This window comes from Bos mutus, chromosome X, assembly GCF_027580195.1.
Source record: "Bos mutus isolate GX-2022 chromosome X, NWIPB_WYAK_1.1, whole genome shotgun sequence".
NCBI lineage: Eukaryota > Metazoa > Chordata > Mammalia > Artiodactyla > Bovidae > Bos > Bos mutus.
The window spans coordinates 71,273,723-71,298,889 of NC_091646.1; the positions used below are offsets into that span (position 1 = coordinate 71,273,723).

Genomic DNA, 25,167 nt, shown 5'->3' on the forward strand with positions numbered 1-25,167 from the left:
CTGAAGTGGGTAGCCATTCCTTTCTCCAGGGGATCTTCCCAACCCAGGGAATGAACCCAGATCTTGCACATTGCAAGCAGATTCTTTACTGTCTGAGCCACCAGGGATGCAAAAAGCCCAAGTTTTGTATTACCTGTCTCTGCTGCTGCTGAGTCACTTCAGTCATGTCCGACTCTGTGCAACCCCATAGACGGCAGCCCACCAGGCTCCCCTGTCCCTGGGATTCTCCAGGCAAGAACACTGGAGTGGATTGCCATTTCCTTCTCCAATGCACGAAAGTGAAAAGTGAAAGTGAAGTCGCTCAGTCGTGTCCGACCCTCAGCAACCCCATGGACTGTAGCCTGCCAGTCTCCTCTGTCCATGGGATTGTCCAGGCAACAGTACTGGAGTGGGGTGCCATTGCCTTCTCCTACTTGTCTCTAATAGTTATTAATAAGTGAGCATCTTTGTATGGGCTTCCCTGGTGGCTCTGCAAGTAAAGAATCCCCCAACAATGTGGGAGACCTGGGTTCAAGACCTGGGTTCGAGACCTGGGTTCGATCCCTGGGTTGGGAAGATCCCCTGGAAAAGGGAAAGGCTACCCACTCCAGTATTCTGGCCTGGAGAATTCCATGGACTGTATAGTCCATGGGGTCACAAAGAGTCAGACATGACTGAGTGACTTTCACTTCTTTCATCTGTTTATCTTCCTTGGAGGAATATGTCTATTCAAATACTTTGCCCATTTTTAATTGGATTGTCATTTGTTGTTGAGTTGTGATCTATTTACATGTTCTGGATATTAGATTCTCATCAGATACATTATTTGCAAACTTCTCCTATTCTGTGTATTGACTTTTCACTTTCTTGATAGTGTCCTTTGAAGCACAAAAGTGTCTAATGTTAGTTTCTTATATAACTTTATTTATTTATTTTGGCTGTGCTGGGCCTTCCTTGCTGTGTGGGCTTTTCTCTGGTTGCAGAGAGCCGGGGCTACTCTCTAGTTGTGGTGCATGGGCTTCTCATTGCTGTGGCGTTTCTTGCTGTGAAGCATGGGCATAGGGTGCACAGGGTGTGGGCTCAGTAGTTGTGGCTCCTGGGGTCTAGAACACACACTCAGTAGTTGTGGCACATGGGCTTAGTTGCTCTGAGGCATGTGGGATTTTCCTGGATCAGGGATCGAACCCATGTCTCCTGCACTGGCAGTTGGATTCTTTACCACTAAGTCACCAGGGAAGCCCTAATTTTAATTTTAATGAAGTTCAACTTATCTGTTTTTTTTTTTTTTCTTGTACTGTTTGCGTTTTTCATGTCATATGTAAGAAACCATTGCCAAATCCAAGGCCAGCAAAGTACCCTAGGTTTTCTTCCAAGAGTTGCAGTTTAAGCTCTCACTGTAGGTCTTTGATCCTTTTTGAGTTAATGAGGTAGGGTTCCAACTTCATCCTTTTCAATGTGAATATCCAGTTGTACCTGCATCATTTATTGAAAAGACTACTCTCCCTGCACCATTGAATTTTCTTGGCACCCTTGGCAAAAATTGACCATAAATGTAGAGTTTGTTTCTGGACTCTCAATTCCATTCTGTTGCTATAAAAAGTTTATTTCATTAATACATTATTTTCCATGAGGCTTAACCTGGGACCACTTGGAGTAGAATCCATGTCATTTTACCCACACTTATGATCTAATTTAAGTAGGGTGCAATGGGACCTAATTTAGGGAAATGAAGCTGATTGATTAATAGGTCTCCAGGAAATGAGGAATAGGAAGTGTGGTGGGTTTTGTATTAAAAACAGCTTTACAGTGGCTTTGGGCAAATTACTTCACCTCTACGAGTTTTGTGTGTGTGTGTGTGTCACTCAACCATGTCCAATTCTTTGCGACCCTATGGGCTGTGTAGCCCACCAGGCTCCTCTGTCCACGGGATTCTCCAAGCAAGAATACTGGAGTGGATTGCCATTTCCATCTCCAGGGGATCATCTCAACCCAGGGATCGAACATGGGTCTCCCGCACTGAGGGCAGATTCTCTACTGTCTGAGCCACCTGGGAAGCCCCAGCTACTGTGAAATGGAGATCATGGCAATCTCGAGGGGTGTTAGCATTCAGAGACAGAGGCTGTGAAAATGATGGCATAGTCTCTGGTACATGGTAGGTTCTTTATTATTACTATTTTTTTGTTATTAGTACTATTATTACTATTTTATTATTACTATGCCACGTGGCTCATGGGATCTTATTTCCCCAACCAGGGATTGAAACTGGGCCCTTGGCAGTGAAAGGGCTGAGTACTAACCACTGGACCACCAAGGAATTCCTCTTAGTAGGTTCTTGACAATAAAGTACACTCACAGCTGGTACGTGGTCTTGTAAGTGCCCTCCTTCCTGACCCAGGGTGGTTATGTAGGATCAGCAGAGATGGGCTACTCAGGTTCTCATGGTTCTACCCTGTGTCCTACACTGTGCAGCAGTTTTGATTCCATCCCGCCACCTTTCTACCAGGTGCAGAATAAAATGGGCTTCCCAGGCAGTACAATAGTAAAGAATCCACCTGCCAATGCAGGAGATGTAAGCGACGCAGTTTCGATCCCTGGGTTGGAAAGATCCCCTGGAGAAGGAAATGGCAACCCACTCCAGTATTCTTGCCTGGAAAATCCCATGGACAGAGGAACCTGGCAGGCTACAGTCCATGGGGTCGCAAAGTGTCAGACATGACTGAGTGACCGAGAACATACACACACACACAAGAGGAAAAATGTTCTCCACAGACCAGCTTTCGGGTTAGGTTTCAGGGAATCCCAGTAGTGAACCATACACAGTAATTAAGAAATAATTATATCCAGTTTTATATATCTAGAGCTTTATTTCGTAGAAGAAACAGCATCAGATCAGATCAGATCAGATCAGTCGCTCAGTCGTGTCCTACTCTTTGCGACCCCATGAATCGCAGCACGCCAGGCCTCCCTGTCCATCACAAACTCCCGGAGGTCACTCAGACTCACGTCCATCGAGTCAGTGATGCCATCCAGCCATCTCATCCTCTGTCGTCCCCTTCTCCTCCTGCCCCCAGTCCCTCCCAGCATCAGAGTCTTTTCCAACGAGTCAACTCTTCACATGAGGTGGCCAAAGTACTGGTGTTTCAGCTTTAGCATCATTCCTTCCAAAGAAATCCCAGAGCTGATCTCCTTCAGAATGGACTGGTTGGATCTCCTTGCAGTCCAAGGGACTCTCAAGAGTCTTCTCCAACACCACAGTTCAAAGGCATCAATTCTTCGGCACTCAGCCTTCTTCACAGTCCAACTCTCAGATCCATACATGACCACAGGAAAAACCATAACCTTGACTAGACAAACCTTTGCTGGCAAAGTAATGTCTCTGCTTTTGAATATGCTATCTAGGTTGGTCATAACTTTCCTTCCAAGGAGTAAGCATCTTTTAATTTCATGGCTGCAGTCACCATCTGTAGTGGTTTTGGAGCCCAGAAAAATAAAGTCTGACACTGTTTCCACTGTTTCCTAATTTTAAAATTTATTTTTGTTATTTTTTTACCAAGTGGCACAGCACATAGGATCTTAGTTCCTTAACCAGGGATTGAACCCATGCCCCCTGCATTGGATGTATGGAGTCTTAACCACTGGACTCCCAGGGAAGTTCAAGAAATGGTATAGTTTTTAATAAACTTTTTGCCAGTGTAGAACTGTATCACAGCTGAGGGAATCATGCCTGCTTGGATTAGGGAATCACAGCTCAGGTCACCGGTTTACTTTGTGGTAGCCCCTAAATTGTAAGGAAAGGGCCTAAAAGGAAACAAAGCATCCCTGTTCTTAAGAAGGTTTCTCCGTGGATTGCCACAAAATATCATGGAGGACAAATGCAAGTTTCAGAAAAGTATGCTTCATATGATCCCATCATCCTTATTTTAATTAAAACAATGACAAAACTATTGGCATATAAATGTATATGTATGTGTTTAAAATTCATAGACAAATACAAAATAGCCAAACATAAAAATAGGAAACAAGATTGACAGTGATGGGAAAAAGTATTTATTGATGTAAATGAGATGGTTTTTAATTAATGAAAATAAAAATTAAAATCTTAAATAAAAAAATGCTTCTAAGCCTCAACCTAAACAGTGATGGTGCGGTGTTATCAAGGCTCAGGAGGAAGGACATGGTATTCTTTAGCTTCTTATTCCTCTGATCAGAGTTGGTTGGAATTAGGAAGCCAAAATAACTGGCACACACAGAGACTCACAAGACTCTGTGTACTCACAAGAGACTGCTTGCTAAACTGGGTTGTTGCCCAGTCTTCCCCATAACTCTGGTTCCTTCCTCAGACTGACTCATTAAGTACTTTTTGGCTTCGCTGGCCTCATCATTCAACCCCGAGTTCCTCCCCTCTTCCCAGATTCTCCTTTCCTTGTGGCCCTGCTTGGATCCCTCAATGCTTTGGGAGTTTAATAATGGGGAAATCCAACTCTTGTTAGATGACTGTCAGCTCCTGGGTCTCAGACAGACCATACTGAACTTTGTGCTCATCAAACAGCTTCTGGAGGGCATTGATGTAGAGTGCATGGTACTTGTCCACTGTCTCCTCGTTTGGCTTCTTTATCCTGGGAATTGGCAGGGGCTCCCCAACTGTGGGGCAGGAGAAGAGACAAGCATCAAACCTTCCCCCGCAACTCAAATTAGCATCTCTCAGAGGAAGTCACATACTGAAACTCGGTATCTTTGTCCCCTCTACCTCCTTTATTCTTTCTCCCTGCTCCAACCCCACCCTGTCCCATGTTCTCCAAATACCTAATCTCATGCATGCTTAAGAGAATGAGAGTAAACTTAGGAGAGTGCTGAAGGCACGTGTGTGAATAATGATGCCCTCATGGCAGCAGCTGAACTCTGTCTCTCCTGTGAATGGCCACAATTCTTATCTGCGTAGTTGTCCTCCCTGCCCTACCCTCAACCACAACCACCGAAATTCCCATTGCCCATTCCAGCTGTGTGCCAGGCCCCCTGGGACTTGAGGGCTGGATGGGGGGCATCAAGGACCAGGGTGGTCCAAAGATGCTGGAAAGCTTACCAACTGTGGTAATGGGATGATTGAAAGGCAGGAATCCCCAGGATCCTCGAGTGAGGCCCCGTCCATGGAAGGTACAGACACTTAGTCTCAGGAGTTTTTTCAACGTGTCCTGGAGGGCTTTTTGGAAGAACCTTTTCCATGTGCCCTCAGGGAAGGTCTCTTGATTGTGAACTTCATTCTGTCCAAAGGAATAGGAAGGGACAAGGTATGCTCTGCAAAGAGACAGGCAGAAGTGTGAGTTCTTCCAGGAAGCTCCCCACAGTGAAACCCTCTCCAAGGTAGGAAAGCTTTACAATGGCCCCATTATGGGACAAGAGTCCAAGCACCCAAGCATCTCCAGCCTTGTGTATTATCCTTGCTATGCTCCACATCCCTCCAACTGAACATTTTGAGTGGAGTTGCTGCACTTTGTCCTGTGATGGGAGGAAATGAATCACTAATCTCAGGAAATCTAATTGCCTAAATTGTACACATCCAGAAGATCTTCCTAAACTGTGTGTCTGGACACGTCACTCCTCTCTTGAAAACTCTTCCCAGAACTCCTCACTTTGTACCAGGCACTTAGCGTGGCCTACATGCTCCAGCCTTGCCTACCTGGCTAGCTTCTTCTCTCCCCAGCCCTTTGTCACAGTCCGCTTAGCCATACTAAGTGTGCTAAGTTCACACTCATCTATGCGTCTTTGTACGTCCCACTCCCTCTGCCAAAAATGCCTTCCCCCTGTCTTCATGTGGCTTACTCTATTTCACCCTTCACTACTCAGCTCCAGTTTCATCCCCTTGAGTCACCTTCAGTTCTTTGACCGCCTCCAACTTCTCCCACCCCCAACCCCTGCATCTAGTGCTTGCTTCTTTCCTATACTAACACTACCCCAACTCTGTACTCCTTCCTGGCTGACTCCCAGTAGACAGCAAGCCATTTGAAAATGTCTTATTCATCTCTAAACTCCTAGGGCCTGGCATAGTGCCTGACATATTGTCATAGGCCCTTGCTGAATACCTGAGTTCTTTCTCCCCTTTGGTTGGACTGGCAACTCCTACTAATATTTCAATTCACAATTCAGATGTCACCCACTTATGAAACTTCTACTTTGGGTGAAAGGCTTTCCATCAGTTGGTGCTCTCATAGTGCTTTGTACATGTCCATCATCACACATTTTTCATTCAATAAATATTTATTGAGTTCCTTCTGTGTGCCAGTGCTGTTTTCAAGCCCTCGGGATACATAAGTGAACACAGTGGATTAAAAAAATAATCTCTGTCATCATGGAACTTATCTTTTGTTAAGGGAAGACAGACAATAAATAATAATAATGAACAAATAAAAAGCCATATATGTAAAGAAATAAAACTGATGACATATGAGAAGATAATACGTACAATGGGAAAAAACAGAGCAGCATGATCAAGATAGACCTTATTGAGAATAGACATTTGAGCAAAGACCTGAAGGAGGTAAAAGAATGAGCCAAACATCTATTTGGAGGAATAATGTCCCAGACAGGGGAAACAGCTAGGGCAAAGACCCTAAGGGAGGAGCATGTGGCTTGTTTGAGGAAGAGCAAGGAACAGCTCTAACGGAGGGAGCAAGGGGGATGGCAGTGGGTGAACAGATCAAAGATGTGGCTAAGGACCAGAACATTTAGGGTCTTGCAGGCCCTTTAAAGACTTTGGTTTTACTCAGAGTGAAATGGGAGCCATGGGAGCACTTGGAGTAGTGACATGATCTCATCTGACTCATGGTGGATAGGATCATGCTGGCCACAGTTGAGAACAGACTCTGGAATGTGAGGGAGGCAAGAATAGAAGCAGGGAGAGCTCTTAGGAGACTTGCAATAATCCAGGGGAGAGACGATGGGGTGGAAAACCAGGGGGTGATAGTTGAGATGGTAAGGGGTTGACTTCTGGATATATTATGTAATTATACATGACTATGTCTGTTTTCCATTGGACCATGACACCTTTAAGGCAAGGACCAAGTCTTATTTATTTTTACATCCTCAATGCTTAGTACTATGCCTGACACACAATAGCTGTTCAATAACTGCCTTCTACTTTTCAAACCAGATTATGCTCTGTTTGGAGGCTATATCCATATCTTCTGCATCTTTGCAAACCCCACAGCATCAAGTCTAGTGCCTTCCTTGCCCTGGGTAGTTTCTCTGGGCCTTACGGTGCATGGGGTGATATAGTCTAAAGTCCCACTTCTCCAGACCCCCAGCCTACCAGGTAATGTGCAGAAGATAAAGGTCTTTTACTGTTCTTTCTCCAACTTCAAGTTTTAACAGAACCCATCATAATGTGTCTGGAGGCCCAAACACCCTTAAGGCACAGTGTAAGGGAGTAGAAAGAAGCAATGAGGGTGAAGAGGGAGCCCCTTCTAACACATTTCCAAGAGAAGGCACCATTTTGGAGAGGTGCTACAGAGAACCTAGGATGCCCTGACGATAGGGCACTAGAACCTGGGGACCCACCCTGTCTCCAGTGCCACCTTCACAAAACCTTTACGCTGTTTAAGGAGGACAGTAGTGGCTCCTGGGTGGCACAAGAGGGCTTCAGCACCTCCACCCACCATAATAACCACAGCATTGCCTGAGCCTTTCTGGGTCAGCAAATACTTCAAGGCCAACTCACTCACTGGGCACACACCTGCAAAACCAAAGAGGCAAATGACATACAGATATGGTGCTTGAGGAGGGGGTAAGGTGTTCCTTGGGGCTCTTCCTGCTCAAAACAGTTCTTCTGTCTCCTGACTGTGATTGTTTCCAATCTTCTGTCTTTAACCTGCCCTCCACATCTTGGGTTAGTCCTAGCCTGAGGTCGGTCCTTAGGGCCAGCTGCTTGCCTTGGGGCTCTGTGCTACTTCAGTGGGACCTACATTGAGTTCTTCTGCCTGCTTTCTCTTAGCTCTATAGCTTGTAAGCCCATCCTTTCTTCTCTACCCCGGGAACCACAGTGGTCTCCCACTCTCGCCAGGCTGATGTCACTTGAGACTCTAGAGTTCTCTTTCCTGAGGGTAATCAGGAATGGCCACCACCAAACTGCTTCCTCCTTAGAGTAACCTGGTAAAAGTAAGCCATTCCCTGGGGTTTCTAGAGAGTAGGCAGACCCAGGATCCCGTCCAAGCCAAACTGGCATGTAGATGAACCATGGAATGAGGATGACATCCTGTTGCTCAACAACAGTCACAGAGTCTTTCCTCACCTCTGCTTCCCATCTCTGCCCTGTGCTTACTTTCTGTTCTCTCCTGGGATGGCAGACATTGGCTCCAGGCCACAGTCTTTAAGATCCAGATTCATGCCAACCTGAGAGGTGAGCAGAATTATCCCCTGGGACTCCAGTGGTCCTGCTTGGCCCCTCCAGATATAAATGTATCTTACCTTTTAATGTTTGGCTTCTGTTGTTTTCTGGTGTCCAGAGGATGGATATTCACCCAGAGAGAAGGACATTTGGCACAGTACCCTGGCTTGAAGCCTGGAATGGGGAAGTTGCCCTGGATTCCTTTTGATGCCTATCCTTTTATCCCTTGATATCTTATACAAATTTGAAGGGATCAGGAAATGAAGGTCATGGGCCAGGAGAGTACCAGCTAGTATGAAAGTCTCAAAAATGTCTTTGAGTTGCTCCTGGATGAGACCTGCTACATAAATGACTGCCCCAAATAAGCCAATTGACATCGCCGAAACAGTCTGGCAAAGTATATCTGAGCTGTTCCATTCATGCCTGATTTTCCCTACATTTGGTTTTGATATTTGACTTTTGCCTTTTCCTTTCCACTTTGGCTTTGATCCTGAACCCCAGGCTTCTGCTTCCTCCTCTGAAAGGATTTTTGGCAACTCTTATGAATGCCTATAACTTACCCTCCTACCTAATCAAACCCTGCCTCCCAGATTAAACCTGAGGCTCGGCCACATATTCCTGTCACTGGCCCAGTGTGCTCGGGACTCATTTTCTACTAAGTGTTCTTCCAGCAGGGAGTGAGTACTGGACTGACTGTCAAGGCTTATTAAAGTTGGAGCCCCAAGGTAGGTCAGAGAATGGAATGATCTCTTATACTCACCCATTGACATCACATATTCTCGCACAATTGGGATCCAGAAGATCCCTTCCAAGGTCGCTACATAAGGAGTGATGCCTGGGAAAATCCGAGCAAAGCCAGTGGTCTCAGTGGCAAAGTTGATGAAGGTACCATAAGGGAGTACGCCATGGGGGTGGCTGGCAATGATATAGTTGTGTCTGGGAGAGAGGTCATGAGTCTTCACCAGCTGTTAGTGGGAGATTGAGTCAGAGCAGTAGATAGAAGGAAGAGAGGACATGTGGACTCAGAGGCCAGCAGGTAGCCTGTGTTTCCCTTGAGGAGCCCCTAATCCCTATTCACTGGGATATTGTCACTCTCATAGAATTGCCAGGGGTTATGATGCTCGGTGAGGCTGACCTGAGTTTGCCACTGTGAAGCAAGGTGCTATTCATTCATTTCCCCACTTGCCCATCCATCTTGGGACCATACTCTATATTATGCCTCTGGGCTTTGACCTCCACTGTTGGCCACAAAAGCCTTTGAAAATATGGGGCTGAGTGGGGAGGGAAGAATCTGGGCAACAGGGACTGAGGCCCTTCAGAGGAAGGGTCGTTACCTTTATTGGGAAGTAATTTTGGAAATATTTCCAGATTGTCCAGTTTCGTACCCAAGCTGAACGTCTACCACCTGCAAGTACAGAGGGAAGGGAAGAGTGGTTGAGATCTTGCCAATCCCTCTACTTCTTCTGGAGGTGGAGGGATCTTCCTAATGTCCTCGGGTCACAGGAGGGGGCTCCTTTTCACATTTCCATGTTTCTTGGGCATAGAGCTATAAGGTCTACCCCTGAATCCAATCCCCAAGAAGACACAGGCAGCCCCTGCTCTTCTGGAGCCACCAGAAAGGTGAGAGAGAAATAGCATGAGGCTGGGAGCACCCACTCAGAAATCAGCCTCTTAATTCTTCCTGGGCAGCCTGGCTGAGCCCTCTGTTCCTGCTGAGCTTTGCACCCCTGTCTCTCTTCTCTTCCCTCTCTCCTTTGCCCTTCCTCCTCTCTCCCTAACTTCCACTCTTTGCCCTCCTTTCCCTTTCCCCTTCTTTCCTCTCCTCACCTCTTCTCCCCCTGCCTCTCTCACTCTTCCCTTCCACCCTCACTCCATCCCTGTGGTTCCCTCCTTGGCACAGACAGGGATCACTGCTCTTCCCCTGTTTCTTACCTTGACTGTGGGTGTTCCAGTCATAGGCGAGCCAGGCTAAGGCGAGCACAGACACCATCCAGAACTTAGTGAACACCAGAAAGTAGGGTATAAGGATAATAGGAATAGCTCCTGAGGGGACACAAGGGGTTCATGCCCTTTAGTTCCCTTCAAGTTTAATACACATCTCATTATCCCAGTCTCTGCTCTGTAGTGAGGAAGCAGGTCAAGGCCAGTGTGAGACTGTTCTTCCCTCATCCCCCCAACCCCCCATCTCCCTCTTAGCGCTGCTGTGGTCCAAGATGACCGCTGAGTCCCTGAATCTGGGCCCCCTTGATGGCTGCGATCTTAACTGAGAAAATGGCAGAACCATGGCATTCTCAGAGTAGGTCCTCACCTGGGGTCAAAGGACAGCACTGCTTGGCAACTGAAAGGAACAGTATCTTGTGCCAATGGCTGACATCCCCATTCTGAGACCTCAGGAAGTCCTCAACCCTCCTTCCTTTGTCAAACTGCTCTGTCAGCACATGCCAGTGGAGAGGGCTGCCTGCACTGTACAGGCTGTTTGATGCTGAGAGGAAAATACATATTAGAAACAGCTTTTCTGTGTTCAATTCCATCCCATTCAAAATGGGTCAAAAGTTCAGAAGGGGGAAAAATCACCTCTGTTAGCAAAGGGTCACAGCAGACTGTGAAATGTGAATGTGATACATCTTACAGCTGTGGGAGTTGAATTCCATTTTAAAATCTGCATCCATGAGACAGAAGGGCTCGTACCCATATTGTGAATTTTAAAAATTTCAGCTAAAAGAATGACTTTGTTGACCAGATAACCATATCACAGTAGATAAAAAGTTTCGGAGAAGGGAAAGAAACTCAAGAGTTACCAAACAGCAGATATGTCTGTTGCATCTTGGACTCTGATGGAAATAACAGGAAAAAGATGGAATGGACATTTCAAAAAAAAAGATCTGGCTGAGATGACTGTTGTAAGCATGCTAATTAAATAAGAAATAGTAGGGGGAGGAATTTTATGGGAAGCTTGCCATGGAAAAACATCCTGCTACCTCTGACTCTAATAAAAGATGAGAGTAAATTTGTTGGGTAAGCCTCAGAAGAAAACTCAGGTAAAAGTAAATATGAATCTTTATTAATTAAAGGGAGCCTAGGTATATAATTTCTTTTATATCTTACTTCTAATAAACTTAGTTTGTATCACCAGCAATTAGAAGAGTGCTTTGCATGCAGTAAGTATTCAACAAATATCTATAGATTGACTGAAAGATGAGGAAATGTTTTCTCTTTTCAATATTAGGTAAACTAAAATGATTAGTGTTTAGTCAGCATTTGTGTTGTTTAAATCCAATGTTATTTTGAAAGTATAGATGGGTTAATTTCATGTCTTATATCTAATGATTTTCAGTAATCCATCAGTCCTAAAAGTAGTTTACTGAACTGGTCTATTCCAGTTGAGCTATTTCAAATTCTAAAAGATGATGCTGTGAAAGTGTTGCATTCAATATGCCAGCAAATTTGGAAAACTCAGCAGTGGCCACAGGACTGGAACAGGACTGGAGTTTTCATTCCCATCCCAAAGAAAGGCAATGCCAAAGAATGCTCAAACTATCACACAATTGCACTCATCTCACACACTAGTAAAGTCATGCTCAAAATTCTCCAAGCCAGGCTTCAGCAATATGTGAACCGTGAACTTCCAGATGTTCAAGTTGGATTTAGAAAAGGCAGAGGAACCAGAGATCAAATTGCCAACATCCGTTGGATCATCAAAAAAGCAAGAGAGTTCTAGAAAAACATCTACTTCTGCTTGATTGACTATGCCAAAGCGTTTGACTGTGTAGATCACAACAAACTGTGGAAAATTCTTAAAGAGATGGGAATACCAGACTACCTGACCTGCCTCCTGAGAAATCCGTATGCAGGTCAGGAAGCAAGAGTTAGAACTGGACATGGAACAACAGACTGGTTCCAAATAGGAAAAGGAGTAGGTCAAGGCTGTATATTGTCACCCTGCTTATTTAACTTATATGCAGAGTACATCATGAGAAATGCTGGGCTGGATGAAGCACAAGCTGGAATCAAGATTGCCAGGAGAAATATCAATAACCTTAGATATGCAGATGACACCACACTTATGGCAGAAAGCGAAGACCTAAAGAGCCTCGATGAAAGTGAAAGAGGAGAGTGAAAAAGTTGGCTTAAAACTCAACATTCAGAAAACTAAGATCATGGAATCCAGTCCCATCACTTAATGGCAAATAGATGGGGAAACAGTGGAAACAGTGACAGACTTTATTTTGGGGGCTCCAAAATCATTGCAGATGGTGACTGCAGCCATGAAATTAAAAGACGCTTGCTCCTTGGAAGAAAAGTTATGAGCAACCTAGACAGCATATTAAAAAGCAGAGACATTACTTTGCCAACATAGGTCCGTCTAGTCAAAGCTCTGGTTTTTCCAGTAGTCATGTATGGATGTGAGAGTTGGACTATAAAGAAAGCTGAGCACTGAAGAATTGATGCTTTTGAATTGTGGTGTTGGAGAAGACTCTTGAGAGTTCCTTGGACTGCAAGGAGTTCCAACCAGTCCATCCTCAAGGAAATCAATTGGAAGGACTGATGCTGAAGCTGAAACTCCAATCCTTTGGCCACCTGATGTGAAGAACTGACTCATTTGAAAAGACCCTGATGCTGGGAAAGATTGAAGGCAAGAGGAGAAGTGGACGACAGAAGATCAGATGGTTGGATGGCATCACAGACTCAATGGACATGAGTTTGAGTAAACTCTGGGAGTTGGTGATGGACAGGGAAGCCTGGCATACTGCAGTCTGTGGGGTCGCAAAGAGTTAGACATGACTGAGCTACTGAACTGAACTGAGAGTCATATCTTAATAAACATCACTCCCCTTGTGAAATCTGTTAGAACTGCAGATGTGGCACCTCAGAGGACCAGAAGTGTCCTTTGAGGGCAATCTTGCCAGACCCAACCTGTTTGAGTATCATCGGTGTCACTTATGGTGACAAAAGGGAGATTTAAAGAGATAGGAGAAACACAGGCCAAACATGGAAGGGTTTGACTTTGTGAAACAAGGAGTTCCGTGAAAGAAAGCTAGGGTGTCTGAGGCAAAAATAAAGGACACATTTGTGCATGTGTATGTGTGGCGCTATCTTAGACATTATGGCCTTGACACAAAGAGATGCTTCCAACATCTTGTCCATGTTCAAGTGAGTAGTTTTGGAGTGGATTATCAAGGAGGAATTTCACATAAGGCAGACTCTTAATTTAGTTTGTACTGAAGATGGCTAAACCATTCTAATAGATATGTAGCATGGTATCTCATCATCATTTTTATTTCATTTCCCTTATACCTAATCATGCTTAACAGTTTTTTATGTGTTCACCTGTCTTTTGTATATCCTTTTTGGTGCAATATCTATTAAAACATTTGGCTCATTTTTAAACTGGGTTGTTTGTTTTTTTGTGTGTGAGTTTCTTTATACAATCTGGATATAATTTCTTTTATTTGGATACAAGTCTCTTATCAGATATGTGATTTGCAAACATTTTCTCCAGTTTGTGTTTATCTTAAAAAAAATTTTTTTCTTTGGCCACACAACAAGGCTTGTGGTATCTTAGTTCCCAGACCAGGGATTGAACTCAGGCCCTCAGTGAAGCACAGAGTCCTAAGCACTGGAATGCCAGGAAATTCCCTGTGTTTATTTTTTTATTCTCTTAACAGAGTCTTTCTTAGAGCAAAAACTTTTAATTTTGATGAAGTCCAATTTATCATTTTTTTTTCTTTTACAGATTGTGCTTTTGATATTAAATCTAAGAACTCTTTAGTTAACCTCAGGTCATGAAGGTTTTCTCTTACGTTTTTACTACAAGTTTTATGTTTTACTGTTTGGATCTGTGATCCATTTTGAGTTCATATTATAATAAAGTGTGAGGTTTTGGTCAAGATCCATTTACTACATATGGATAACCAATTGTCCCAACATTGTTTGTTGAAAATACTATCCTTCCTCCACTGAATTGCTTTTGCTTGTTTGTCAAATATCAATTGGCCATATTTGTGCAGGGCTGTCTGGACTCTATTCTGTTCCATTGATCCATGTGCTTATCTCTTCACAAATACATCACTGTCTTGATTACTATAGTTTTCCACTAAGTCTAAAAACCAGATAGTGTGATCCTCTATTCTTTTTTCAAAATGGTTTTAGATATTGTCGTTCTTTTGTTTTTCTATATAAATTTTACAATCATCTTGTCGATGTTCATAAAAACACCTGATGAGGCTTTTCAAATTAAACTTTTTATTTTGAAAAAGACTTAAAAAGAAAATTTGCAAGAATATTTTAATAAAATCCCATATAAGCTTCACCTAGATCTCTTTTTTGTTAACATTTTGCATTTGACTTATTCCTAAATATAAATATATGTTTGTATTTATAGTCCATTGCAGAGATTACAATGCTTTGCTCCTAAGTAACTGTATTTTATAAAAATTAAGGCAGTCACAGTGCCATTATCAAATTTGGGATATTTAGTATTTAGGAAAAAATGTTATCAAATGCAGTCTGTTGGAATTTTTATTTGAGCTGTGTTACATTTATAGATCAGTTTTGGGAAGAACTGACGTCTTTGACAGAGAAGGCAGTGGCACCCCACTCCAGTACTCTTGCCTGGAAAATCCCATGGACGGAGAAGCCTGGAAGGCTCCAGTCCATGGGGTCGCTGAGGGTCAGACATGACTGAGCGACTTCACTTTCACTTTTCATTTTCATGCATTGGAGAAGGAAATGGCAACCCACTCCAGTGTTCTTGCCTGGAGAATCCCAGGGACGGGGGAGCCTGGTGGGCTGCCGTCTATGGGGTCGCACAGAGTCGGACACAACTGAAGTGACTTAGCAGCAGCAGCAGACATATTTGAGTTTTCCAATCCATGAACACAATATGTCTCCATTTAGGTCTTTAATTTTATTACCATGTTATAGTTTTCAGCCTACAGATGCTGTACAGGTTTTATTAAATATATTCATAAGTATTTTATTTTTGGAGGCATTTAAATGGTATTGTTTTTAAATTTTTATTTTCAATCGTTCTCTGCTAGTATATAGAAACGTGGTTGACTTTTATGTGAGATCTTGTGACCTGGGACTTTGTTAACCTCATTTGTTAGGACTTTGTTAACCTATTTGTTAGTTCTTAGAGGGATATTTTTTAGCATATTTTTAAAATAGATTTAGAAATATGTAATCTAATGGGATTTTCTACACAGATGATCATGTCATCTGTTAATTAGTACAGTTTATTTCTTACTTTTCAATCTGTATGCTTTTCTTTCTTTTTCTTCTTGCTTTATTGCTAGGACTTTTAGTATGATGTTGAATACAAATGGTGAGTGTGGACATCCTTGCTTTGCTCCCCATCTTAGGGAGAAAGCTTTCAGTTTTTCACCATTAAATAGCTGCAGGTTTGTTTTTTTTTTTTTTTTAATATAGATGCTCTTCATCAAGTTGAGAAAGTTGCCTTCTATTCCTAGTTTGCTGAGAGATTTTGTCATGGATTAAAGTTTGTCAAGTGCCTTCTCTTTCTTTTTTGCTTAAATCCAAGATAGCAAATTTTATTAAGAAAAAGTTTTTTTTCAAGTGCTTTTTCTACAACAATTGATATAGTTGTGTATTTTTCTCCCTTCGGTGGTTAATATGGTTAATATGTTTTTCAAATATTTACATGTACAGTCCTGGAATAAAGCCTACTTGGTCATGGTATATTACTCTTTGTAATATATTGCTGGATTTGATTTGCTAGTAGTTTGTTGAGGATTTTTGCATCTATATTCATGAGGGATATTGGTCTGTAGTTTTCTTTTTTGTATTGTTTTGTCTGGTTTTGGCATCAGGGTCTGGCCTCATAAATGAGTCATTAAGTGTTCCTCCCTCTTCTATTTTCTGGAAAAGATGATGTAGAATTTGTGATATATCATCTTTAAAATGTTTGGAAGAATATGCCACTGAAACCATCTGGGTCTGCAGATTTCTGGTTCGAAGTTTACAACGCTCCAAAATTAAAATTTAATTTAATTAGTAGTTGTAGGTTACCTATTTCATTTTGGGTGAGTTTTGGTTGTTTGTAGTTTTCAAAGAAGTCATCAAATGTAATTGTTAACTTGTTTATTTATTTTCTCAGTTTCAGAATTTTTCACTTTGAAGCTTCATTGTTAGGTACGTAGACATTTGGGATAGTTATGTCTTCTTGGTGAATTGACCCTTTTACCTTGGTTGTGACTTTACCTTGGTTGTGACTTTAAAAAGATAAACATGTAGAGCCTCAAGTTACTAATGATTACTAGCTTTGGTTAAAGATGATACCAGTATGAATCTAAGTGGGTCCTTTCTTCAAATCATCTCTGATTCACCTTTCTTACTAACTTTCCCATATAGTAATAGCAACATTTATTGTATACTCATCGTGTAAAACTAAGTATTGTACATGCGTATTTTATTTAATCTTCATAAAGACCCCATTAGGACAATAAGCATTCTCATTTTGTGGACGAGGGACCCAGGTTCAGAGAGGTTCAATAACTACTTAAGGTTACACAGCTAGCTGGTGGGTGAGCCAGAGTTGAGAACTCACACTCTTCCTCCAGAGACTGAGCTCTCCCAAAGGCCTCCATCTCAACACTAAGACCAGGAGACTGTACTCTTAACTACTGAGCTCGAATCATTGCTTTCCTTTAGTCAAGTATTAATTTCTGTCAGTTCTGTGCTTCAAACGTCTTTCAAATTATTCTGTTCCATACCTCCATGCTACCACCGGTCCAAGTTACCACTCTCTCTTTCTAAGCCAACTGCCAATGTCTTCTAATAGGTTCCCTGCGTCCATTTGAGTCATGATGCAACCAGAAGGCTAAATACAGATCTCTGTCCTTCTACAGCATATAACCAAGAGCATGGCTGGCTTGTCAAAGAGACATTTCTGTGGCTCAGTGATTACTTAATGGATCAAAAGTGATGATAAATATGGGAACTGATGGGGTTGGTGGTAATTTAAGAATTCAATAACTCACATGGCTTCTGGTGACTCAGGATCAAGTCCAGTCTTGTAACCTTGGTTCTGAAGGTCCTCCGTGATGGAGCGCCTGGCCACCCCCTTGCACTCTGCATGCCACCATACTGTTCTACTGTAGATTTCTTCTACCTATTCTGTTCTCCAGCCTCTGGCTTCTGTGCATGTTGTCCCTTTTGCCTGGAAGACTCTTCCCTCAGCTTTTTGCCTGGCTAGTTCTTATTCATATTTCAGGCCTCAGGATAAACGTCAGTTTCAACATTTTGGAGATATCTTCAACTTCTCTCCCTTTTCAAAAAAAAAGAGAAAATCTCTCCCATTCATCCTTCTGCCTCTGTCTCCATTGCTACTGCCATGGTCCAGAACTTGATCTCCTCTGGTCTAGACTGCAGTCTTTTGTCTATTCTTGCCTGCTGATCTCTTCCCCCTACTCTGTTTTCCATGCTGCTGCCAGATTTATTTTTAACTAAGCACAGTTGTAGAGTTGTCTGCCTCCTATGAAACCTTCAGTACTGTCCTACTGCTAACAGGATAAAGTCTGAACATGTTAGTCAGGCATTTAAGGCCCTCCATGGACCGGCCCCACTCACCTTCCTAGCCTCATCTCTCAGCACCAGCACTCATACCCCATATGATCTAGCATGTGGTCCCCAACCACTGTAGGGACATGGGGTGATCTGAAGTGGTTCATAGATGGAAAGTTATTTTAATATGTACTGAATCAAAGTGAGTTCATGGTAGTGGTATAAAGTTTCCTATTAAAATATATTAATTTAGATTATAGGAGTGAGTCAGTTTGGGGAAAATGTTAAGTAATAATAGTATAGGTGGTACTTAGCTGTGGAAAGAACCAGAAGGTGGGATGCAAATGACTGAAGAATGGGAAACCGAGGTTCAACCACCTTAGTCTACTCTCCATTCCCTCAACCCACCATGCAATTTCACATGTCCATGCCTTTGGTGATGCTGTTCCTGGTTTCATTTGCTGTTTGTGTGGTTAGCAACTTACCACACAGTAGGCCCTCTGCCTACTACACAGTAAGCTTCTTGAAAACAGCCTTTAGCAACGTGCCAAGCACAGGGAGATGACTCACAAGAAATATATTTGTAACATTCAATTGAAGTGCACAGAAGTTTGGTTTCAACATTCTCCTAGTAGCAAGTGAATGTTAACTGGGAGAGAAACCACCAGTGCCCTGTTCTAAATTAGGAAAGGAGTTTCTGATGTTCCAGGGTGTGCATGAGTGTGTAAGGTTATGGAAGCCTGTCATTTCCAGAATAAAATGAAAACTAAGATTCTTAATCAGTTGGCTCAAAGCCTTCAGAAATCCAAGAACATGACTGGTTTGTCAAAGATGAATTTCTGTGGCTTTACAATTACTATACTGGATCTGTATAAGAACCAACAGGAGTGAAAAAGATAACTTGATTCAACACACATAGACTGAGCACACATCATGTGAAATCCCTGTGCTGGAGGATGAAAAATATGGAAGTGATGAAAATAATGTGGGTATGGTCACTGATGCCTTGTATGGAGCATTTATTGTCAACAAGCACTCTGTTCAGCACCTAATGTGCATTATTTCATTTAATACTCTCACGACCCTGAGAAGTAGATAATTTTATTATCTCCATTTTACATATGAAGAAACTGAGGCTCAGAGAGGTCATGTATCTTCAATCCATGATTTGGGAGAAAAAATAGGTAGCATTTGTTGAGTCTTTAAGAACCAAAAACTATTTTAAGCACTTTAAATATACTTAATTTTAAGTCATATTAAAACATAAAAATAAACTTCCTGCCTTCCAGAAACTCATAGTCTAGAGGGGAAGATTGATACCATAAATAATGGATATATCCCAGAGGGTGAGAATGATACAATCAGGGTTCAAATGTCATTATATGGGAACCATTCTTTACTACAACCTAGAAAGGTTTATGGGCAACCTAGAAAGGTTTCTTGCAGAAGGTGAGACTTAAATTGAATCTTGGAGGAAAAGTAGGATTTTGACAGATGGATTAGCGGCAAAAGGGCCTTCCACAAGCAAGGAAGAGCTCCAACAAAGGCCTAGATATGGAAGAGTTCAAGGTCTGTGAGTAACATCATAACTTGCAAAAGCACAGGGAGTATGAGAAACCATGGAGTAGCAGATGATGCTGGGAAAGAAGCAGAGGAGCTCAGGTCTGATGCTTAAGGGAATGAGAACCCAGATTCTCATCAGAGGAAGAGCATGATCATATTTGTGCATCAGAAAGATTGTTTGAAATGACTGTGGGAGCAGGAGAAACTGAGGGAGGGAGGTCAGCTAAGAGCTGCAGTGTCTTAGATGAGAGATAGTGAGAACCTGAAATAGGCTACTATTTCTGAAATCAATTTGAAAGATACTATGGAGGCAGAATTTTCAGGATTTGGCAGTTGAGTGGATGCAGGGGAGTGAAGAAGAGGTAGTAGGGAGTGATGCCTTGAAAGGGCCTGTTTAAATGCTGGGAAGGTATCAAAATTTCTATTTGCCTCATTTTCTAGGATCTGGTTACTCATTCTTCTTGAAGGTGCAATGAAATCAGAGTCTAGGGTGCCTGTCTCAGAAGTGGTAGTCACTCTTCTGCTGATCAAATTGATATATGGCAGAAACCAATACAACATTATAAAGCAATTATCCTTCCATTAAAAATAAATACATTTTAAAATGACCAATAAACACATAAAAACATTAAAAAAATGTCTTATGAGGTGGAGTAGTTGGACTCCAAGTAATGTCAATTCCTATAACCCCCCAAAATAAAATGAACACCTGTTGAGGGTTTTCTTTGATTGTCAGAGTGGTCTTGGGAGCCGTGTTCTACAGTGGTGGGGGGTGAATGACTTACTTGCACAAGGTCACATAATAAGTAAATGGCAGACTTGGTCTGTTTGACTCCCAAGACTATGTTCTATTTTTTGTAGTATCAGCAACCAGAGAAAGGAGGCAAGCCCATGAAAAAAAGGATTTCCAGGAGAGGGAGAAAAGAACAAGAGGTAGACTTGTTTTACTGAGGAGAGGTCTTTACTGAGGAGAAGAAATGTGGAAGAATCAACTGTGTCAAGCCTGGTCTTGCAAGAAATATAATACTGACAAGGCATGACTCCTGTTTTCATGAAGCCTATTGGGTAGAGGAGACAAAGGGTGTAAAGGCTGCTACTCAACCAATTTTTACAAAGTGCAGAGATTTTCAAAGACAATGTAGTCTCAGGTTACCAGGAAAGGGTTGCAGAGAAGGTATGACTTGAGCAATATCTCAAAGAAGGGATTGTCCATAGATAGTCCAGGAAGGGTGATCAGGAAATTTTTTAAGTGGAGGAAACAGAGCAAGAGTAAAGGAGTGGAGGGTAAGTATCCTTCCCATTTGTTCTGTGAATAAGATACCTGGAATACAAGCTTCAAGTAGGGGGATGAGCTGGCAGAGAGTTAAAACCAGAGAGTGGAGGAGGTCCTCGAATGCCCCAGATGACACATTTTTACTTCATCAAGTAGGCAAGGGAAAATCAGTGACTATTTTTGAGCAGTAGAGGGCTATAATCAAAGACGCATTTGAAAGACTCTTCTGGATGTAAGCAGTGGAATATATTGGAGAGGGTGGAGAGTAGAGGGCCAGGAAAGAGGATATTGCAGTAGTTTAGATAGCTGGTGATACAAGCCCAGAAAAAGAGAGACAGATGGAGAGCCATCCTTTAACTGGAAGCTGGGCCTCAAAGAGGCTCTCAGGAGCATTGCTGAGTTCCAAAGGTCATGAACATTTGCATTCCCCCAAACCATCTTTCCATTCCTCTCTTCTCACTTGTTTCCTCCTTCTTGTCCCTCTGCCTTTTCTCTTTTCCCTACTTCCGCCCCCAGCCCACTTCCAGTAGTGCTCAGTAATCAGTCATGATTCTGACCATCATTCAGGAAGGAGGAGAAGTGCTCAGAACGACTCTGAGCAAGACAGAAAGAATGAAGGAAAGAGTGAGAAAGAGAAGACAGAAGGGAATTAGGAAGGAAGAAGGGAGGGAGGAAGGAAGGACACTTTTTTGTATGGAGGGTTTATTGTGAACCAGGCTTGAGAGGATGGGGATATGGAGGCTTAGAAGGGTTACAGTACCTGTCTAAATTCACACAGCTAGTTGTTAACCAAGTTTGACAAACTGCAGAACCTATGTCCTGTTCACTGCATCACATTGCTGCTCTTTCCTGCCTTCCCTGATCCTGTTAACCTTGTGTAATATTTTCTAGTGGCTTCACTGTGTCTGTTCATTGCACTTAACACAGTCAATCTTACAACGTAATGATTCACTTATGTGTTCAGCACTGACACCTGGAATGGTAGAATGGTGGAATGAATGATTATTTTCTCTTTGTTAACAGAAGGAGCCTATACTGGACTCATTCTTGTAGTGTCACAAGAACAGCCAAAATCTTATACTTTGTAATTGCTCTGTAACTGTTGGACAGATTTGACTGTCTTAGGCATCTCTGTGGGTATCATACACTGTTACATGTTTTAGCTACCTTGATAACCTCCAAGATCCAGGATTTGTGTTGTAATTTCTAGCATAATCACTAGAAGAAGGGAAACAGGATGTATAGCAACCTAAACTAACAGAAGGCAAGTGGAATGATAATCAATCTAAAAGAAGTCAAGACAAATGGCCAATCAGTACACGAAAAATGCTGAAGTTCACTAGTCATTATGGAAATACAAATCAAAACCACAATGAGATATCATCTCATTTCAGTAAGATGGCTACTAAAAAAACAGACAATAAAGTAGTGTTGGTGAGGATGTGGAAAAATTGAAACTCATGTACACTGTCAGTGAAAATGTAAAATGACGTAGCTGCTATGGAAAACAGTATGACAATTGCACAACAATTTTAAAAATGGAATTACCATATAACCCAACAATTCTACTTCTTGGTATATAGCCAAAAGAATTGAAAGCAGGCTCTCAAGGAGATATTTGAACACTCATGTTCATAGAGCATTATTCACAATAGCCAATACTCTTGCCTGGAAAATCCCATGGACAGAGGAGCCTGTTGGGCTGCAGTCCATGGGGTCGCTAGAGTCGGACACGACTGAGCAACTTCACTTTCACTCCACTTGCACTGGAGAAGGAAATGGCAACCCACTCCAGTGTTCTTGCCTAGAGAATCCCAGGGACGGGGAAGCCTGGTGGGCTGCCATCTATGGGGTCGCACACAGTCAGACACGACTGAAGTGACTTAGCAGCAGCAGCAGGAGGTAGAAAAAACCAGAGTCCATTAATGGATAATGAATAAACAAAAAATGGTACATACATATAATACAATATTATTCAGCCTTAAAAAGGGAGGAAATTCTGTCACAACATGGATGAATCTTGAAAACATTGTGTTAAGTGAAAGAAGGGAATCACAAAAGGACAAATAGTATTCCACTCATCTGAAGTGGGACAGAGAGTTTTCCGCTCAAGACACATAGGTGTCATAGCTCTTCTAGGATGGCTGGAAGCTGGTGAGATTGGAGGAGGGGGTGTTACCAGGAGGCTAGTCCTTATCGTTTGGATCTTTATATATTCAGTGCTGAACATACCCTTTATTCTAGTTCATGTCCTTTGAGAGGGGAAAAGGAAGAAAGAGAAAAAATACTCAAGAAATATGATTTTCTGGGAGAAAAATGAGAACATTATATTGAGAAGCTCTCTCCAGAAGAGCCAGAACAATCTAGGCACTTGTGTTCGAATACCATACAGAGGTTTCCCAGGGTGGGACTGACCCCACACCTAAAAGGCTCAGCTCATACAGCTCTTCTCTGAACCTCTTTTCCTTGCTCTCTCTGCCCATCTTTGCCTACTCTTTCTGGGGTCCAGATTTGAAATGACAGATGCCACCACGATGTCAAGTCTCTTAGGACATTCTGGTGACCCCCACTTTCCTAACTAAGGGCTGGAACTTGTTAAGGGGTCTTTTTGAGGAAGTTAAACATAGATGCAAAGGACAGCAACAATAAAAAATGAAACATTAAAAACAAATAAATTTATAGAAAAATCACTTCCTTCTCTTAATGCAACTAGAGTCAAGTTATTGATAGGCTAAGGGCTTAGCATGATTAGATTTCTATAAGGCTCACTAAGTTTTCATCTTTGGGTGGCCATGGACTCTTTTGTTAGTCTGGTGAAGCCTATAGATCACTTTTCTGAATATTATTTTTAAACGCACAAAATAAAATACACAGACTCACAAAGGAAACTCATCATAGTAAAACACGGTTATCAAAATATTGAAAAAAATGTGGTACAGTAACATGAATTCTTGATTTATGCAGTAGACAACCACACCTAATGGTAGTTCCAATAACTATTGGGATTCGGAAGTGGTAACAAGCATAAATGAACTTTTGAGATGCCTGCAACAACCGGCATGTGAAATTTAAATCTCTGTGATGTCTGTTACTGACAAACTGTGGTTTACTGCCTACATTCATCTATTCAATATGAAGTTAGTGAAAATTCAACATTGTCCCTCCCCGTCTCATTCTAGGTCTATGTGCATGCTAAGTCGCTTCAGCCGTGTCCAGCTCTTTGTGACCCCTTGGACTTCAGCCTGCCAGGTTCCTCTGTCCACGGGATTCTCCAGGCAAGAATACTGGAGTGGTTGCCATTTCCTTCTCCAGGGGATCTTCCTGACCCAGGGATCAAACCCTTGTCTCTTAACTATCCTGCATTGGCAGGAGGGTTCTTTACCACTAGTGCGACCTGGAAGGCACTAGTGTCTCTAGGTCTCTAAGAACCTCTGCTCTACGGGACATATATCCTCCTACAGATTGGACTGGGCAGCCTCCTATCCTGTCCCATCCTTCAGGATGAAATTTCTCCATGTCCAGTTTCCAAACTCGGCCCTATAATCGGCTGCCCACAAAGACCTGGTTTCTGACTGGGAAAAACTTGGAATTCTCAGCCCATTTGCCCAGCACTGATGACTGTGATTTTTTGAGTCCGTTGAAGAACTGGCCCTTTCTCAAAATTCCATCTAATGAGTCACTCAGGCAGCCCCCAGCTTTTCCATAATTCTCTCATCATAATAAAGAAAATCACCTTACCTCTGCCCAGTACCAATTCTGCCCCTGTCCCCAAATAAGACTCTTTTCAGCTAGTTCACAGAGGGGCAGTCCTGAGAGAAGGCCGGGGTGGACTTTAAACCAGAACAACTGCAGCTTCACTCCTGGCCTTCGTGTTCCTCAGTTGGGAGGAGAGAGATCTAGTGAACTCAACAATAGCCATCTCTCTGAGTGGAGAGGCACAGTCCTTCCCAGAGAGAGGGGACCGACCGAATGATCTCTTTAGAACCCTCCCAATCATCTGGAGATTCCTGCTCTCTTTCTTCATCTGTTCTCTGTGGTCTCCAGGCCCTGGGGTTCACTCACCTAAAAAAACGTAGACTGGCATCCACTGCAAAACAGAGAGGGTCTGGAGGATTTCCTGAAGATTCAGCTGGGAGAGGAAGGCCATGGCCATAGTGCTGTTCTGTTGTGGCAAGAAGCCCAAACAGAAGGCCAGTGCCTCTAAAGCTGAGCTGATTATAGGTGCTTTGCTTTAATCTCATTACTGAGTCCTTTTATCTGCTGGAGGTTTTAGTCTTGACCTAACCTTTTCTCCAGTCTTCCCTGTTCTCTGCCCCACCCCAACATCCTACACACACATTCATCTCCCTATCATTCATCCTTTCCCCACGGGTACTCAATTGCCTTGCCTTGGGGTGGTTCTAGCTCTGTGTGTGGGGGAGGGGGTCCCTGATAAATTAGTGCAGGAAAA

General features: G+C 42.6%; 1 protein-coding gene across 1 annotated transcript; it reads right to left on the bottom strand.

Moving 5' to 3' along the window:
* Positions 1-3,189: 3,189 nt before the first annotated feature.
* On the bottom strand, positions 3,190-24,870 carry DGAT2L6 (diacylglycerol O-acyltransferase 2 like 6). Its single transcript, XM_005896194.2, has 7 exons — positions 24,780-24,870; positions 10,289-10,399; positions 9,691-9,761; positions 9,117-9,321; positions 7,531-7,705; positions 5,060-5,271; positions 3,190-4,620 (listed from the first exon to the last, which is right to left on the bottom strand). The coding sequence occupies exons 1-7, from the start codon at positions 24,868-24,870 to the stop codon at positions 4,466-4,468; spliced, it is 1,020 nt and encodes a 339-aa protein (XP_005896256.1). The 3' UTR covers positions 3,190-4,465.
* Between the last annotated feature and the right edge of the window lie 297 nt (positions 24,871-25,167).

Bases quoted from the DNA above. Each gene is read 5' to 3' on its own strand.
- DGAT2L6 (XM_005896194.2), bottom strand. From the start codon at position 24,870: ATGGCCATGGCCTTCCTCTCCCAGCTGAATCTTCAGGAAATCCTCCAG. The intron at 7,706-9,116 runs GTGAGTATAAGA...TTGGTTTTGCAG, and splicing joins AGAATATGTGATGTCAATGG to GTGTGTGCCCAGTGAGTGAG. The intron at 5,272-7,530 runs GTGGGTCCCCAG...GTCTCTTTGCAG, and splicing joins AAGGTGGCACTGGAGACAGG to AGCATACCTTGTCCCTTCCT.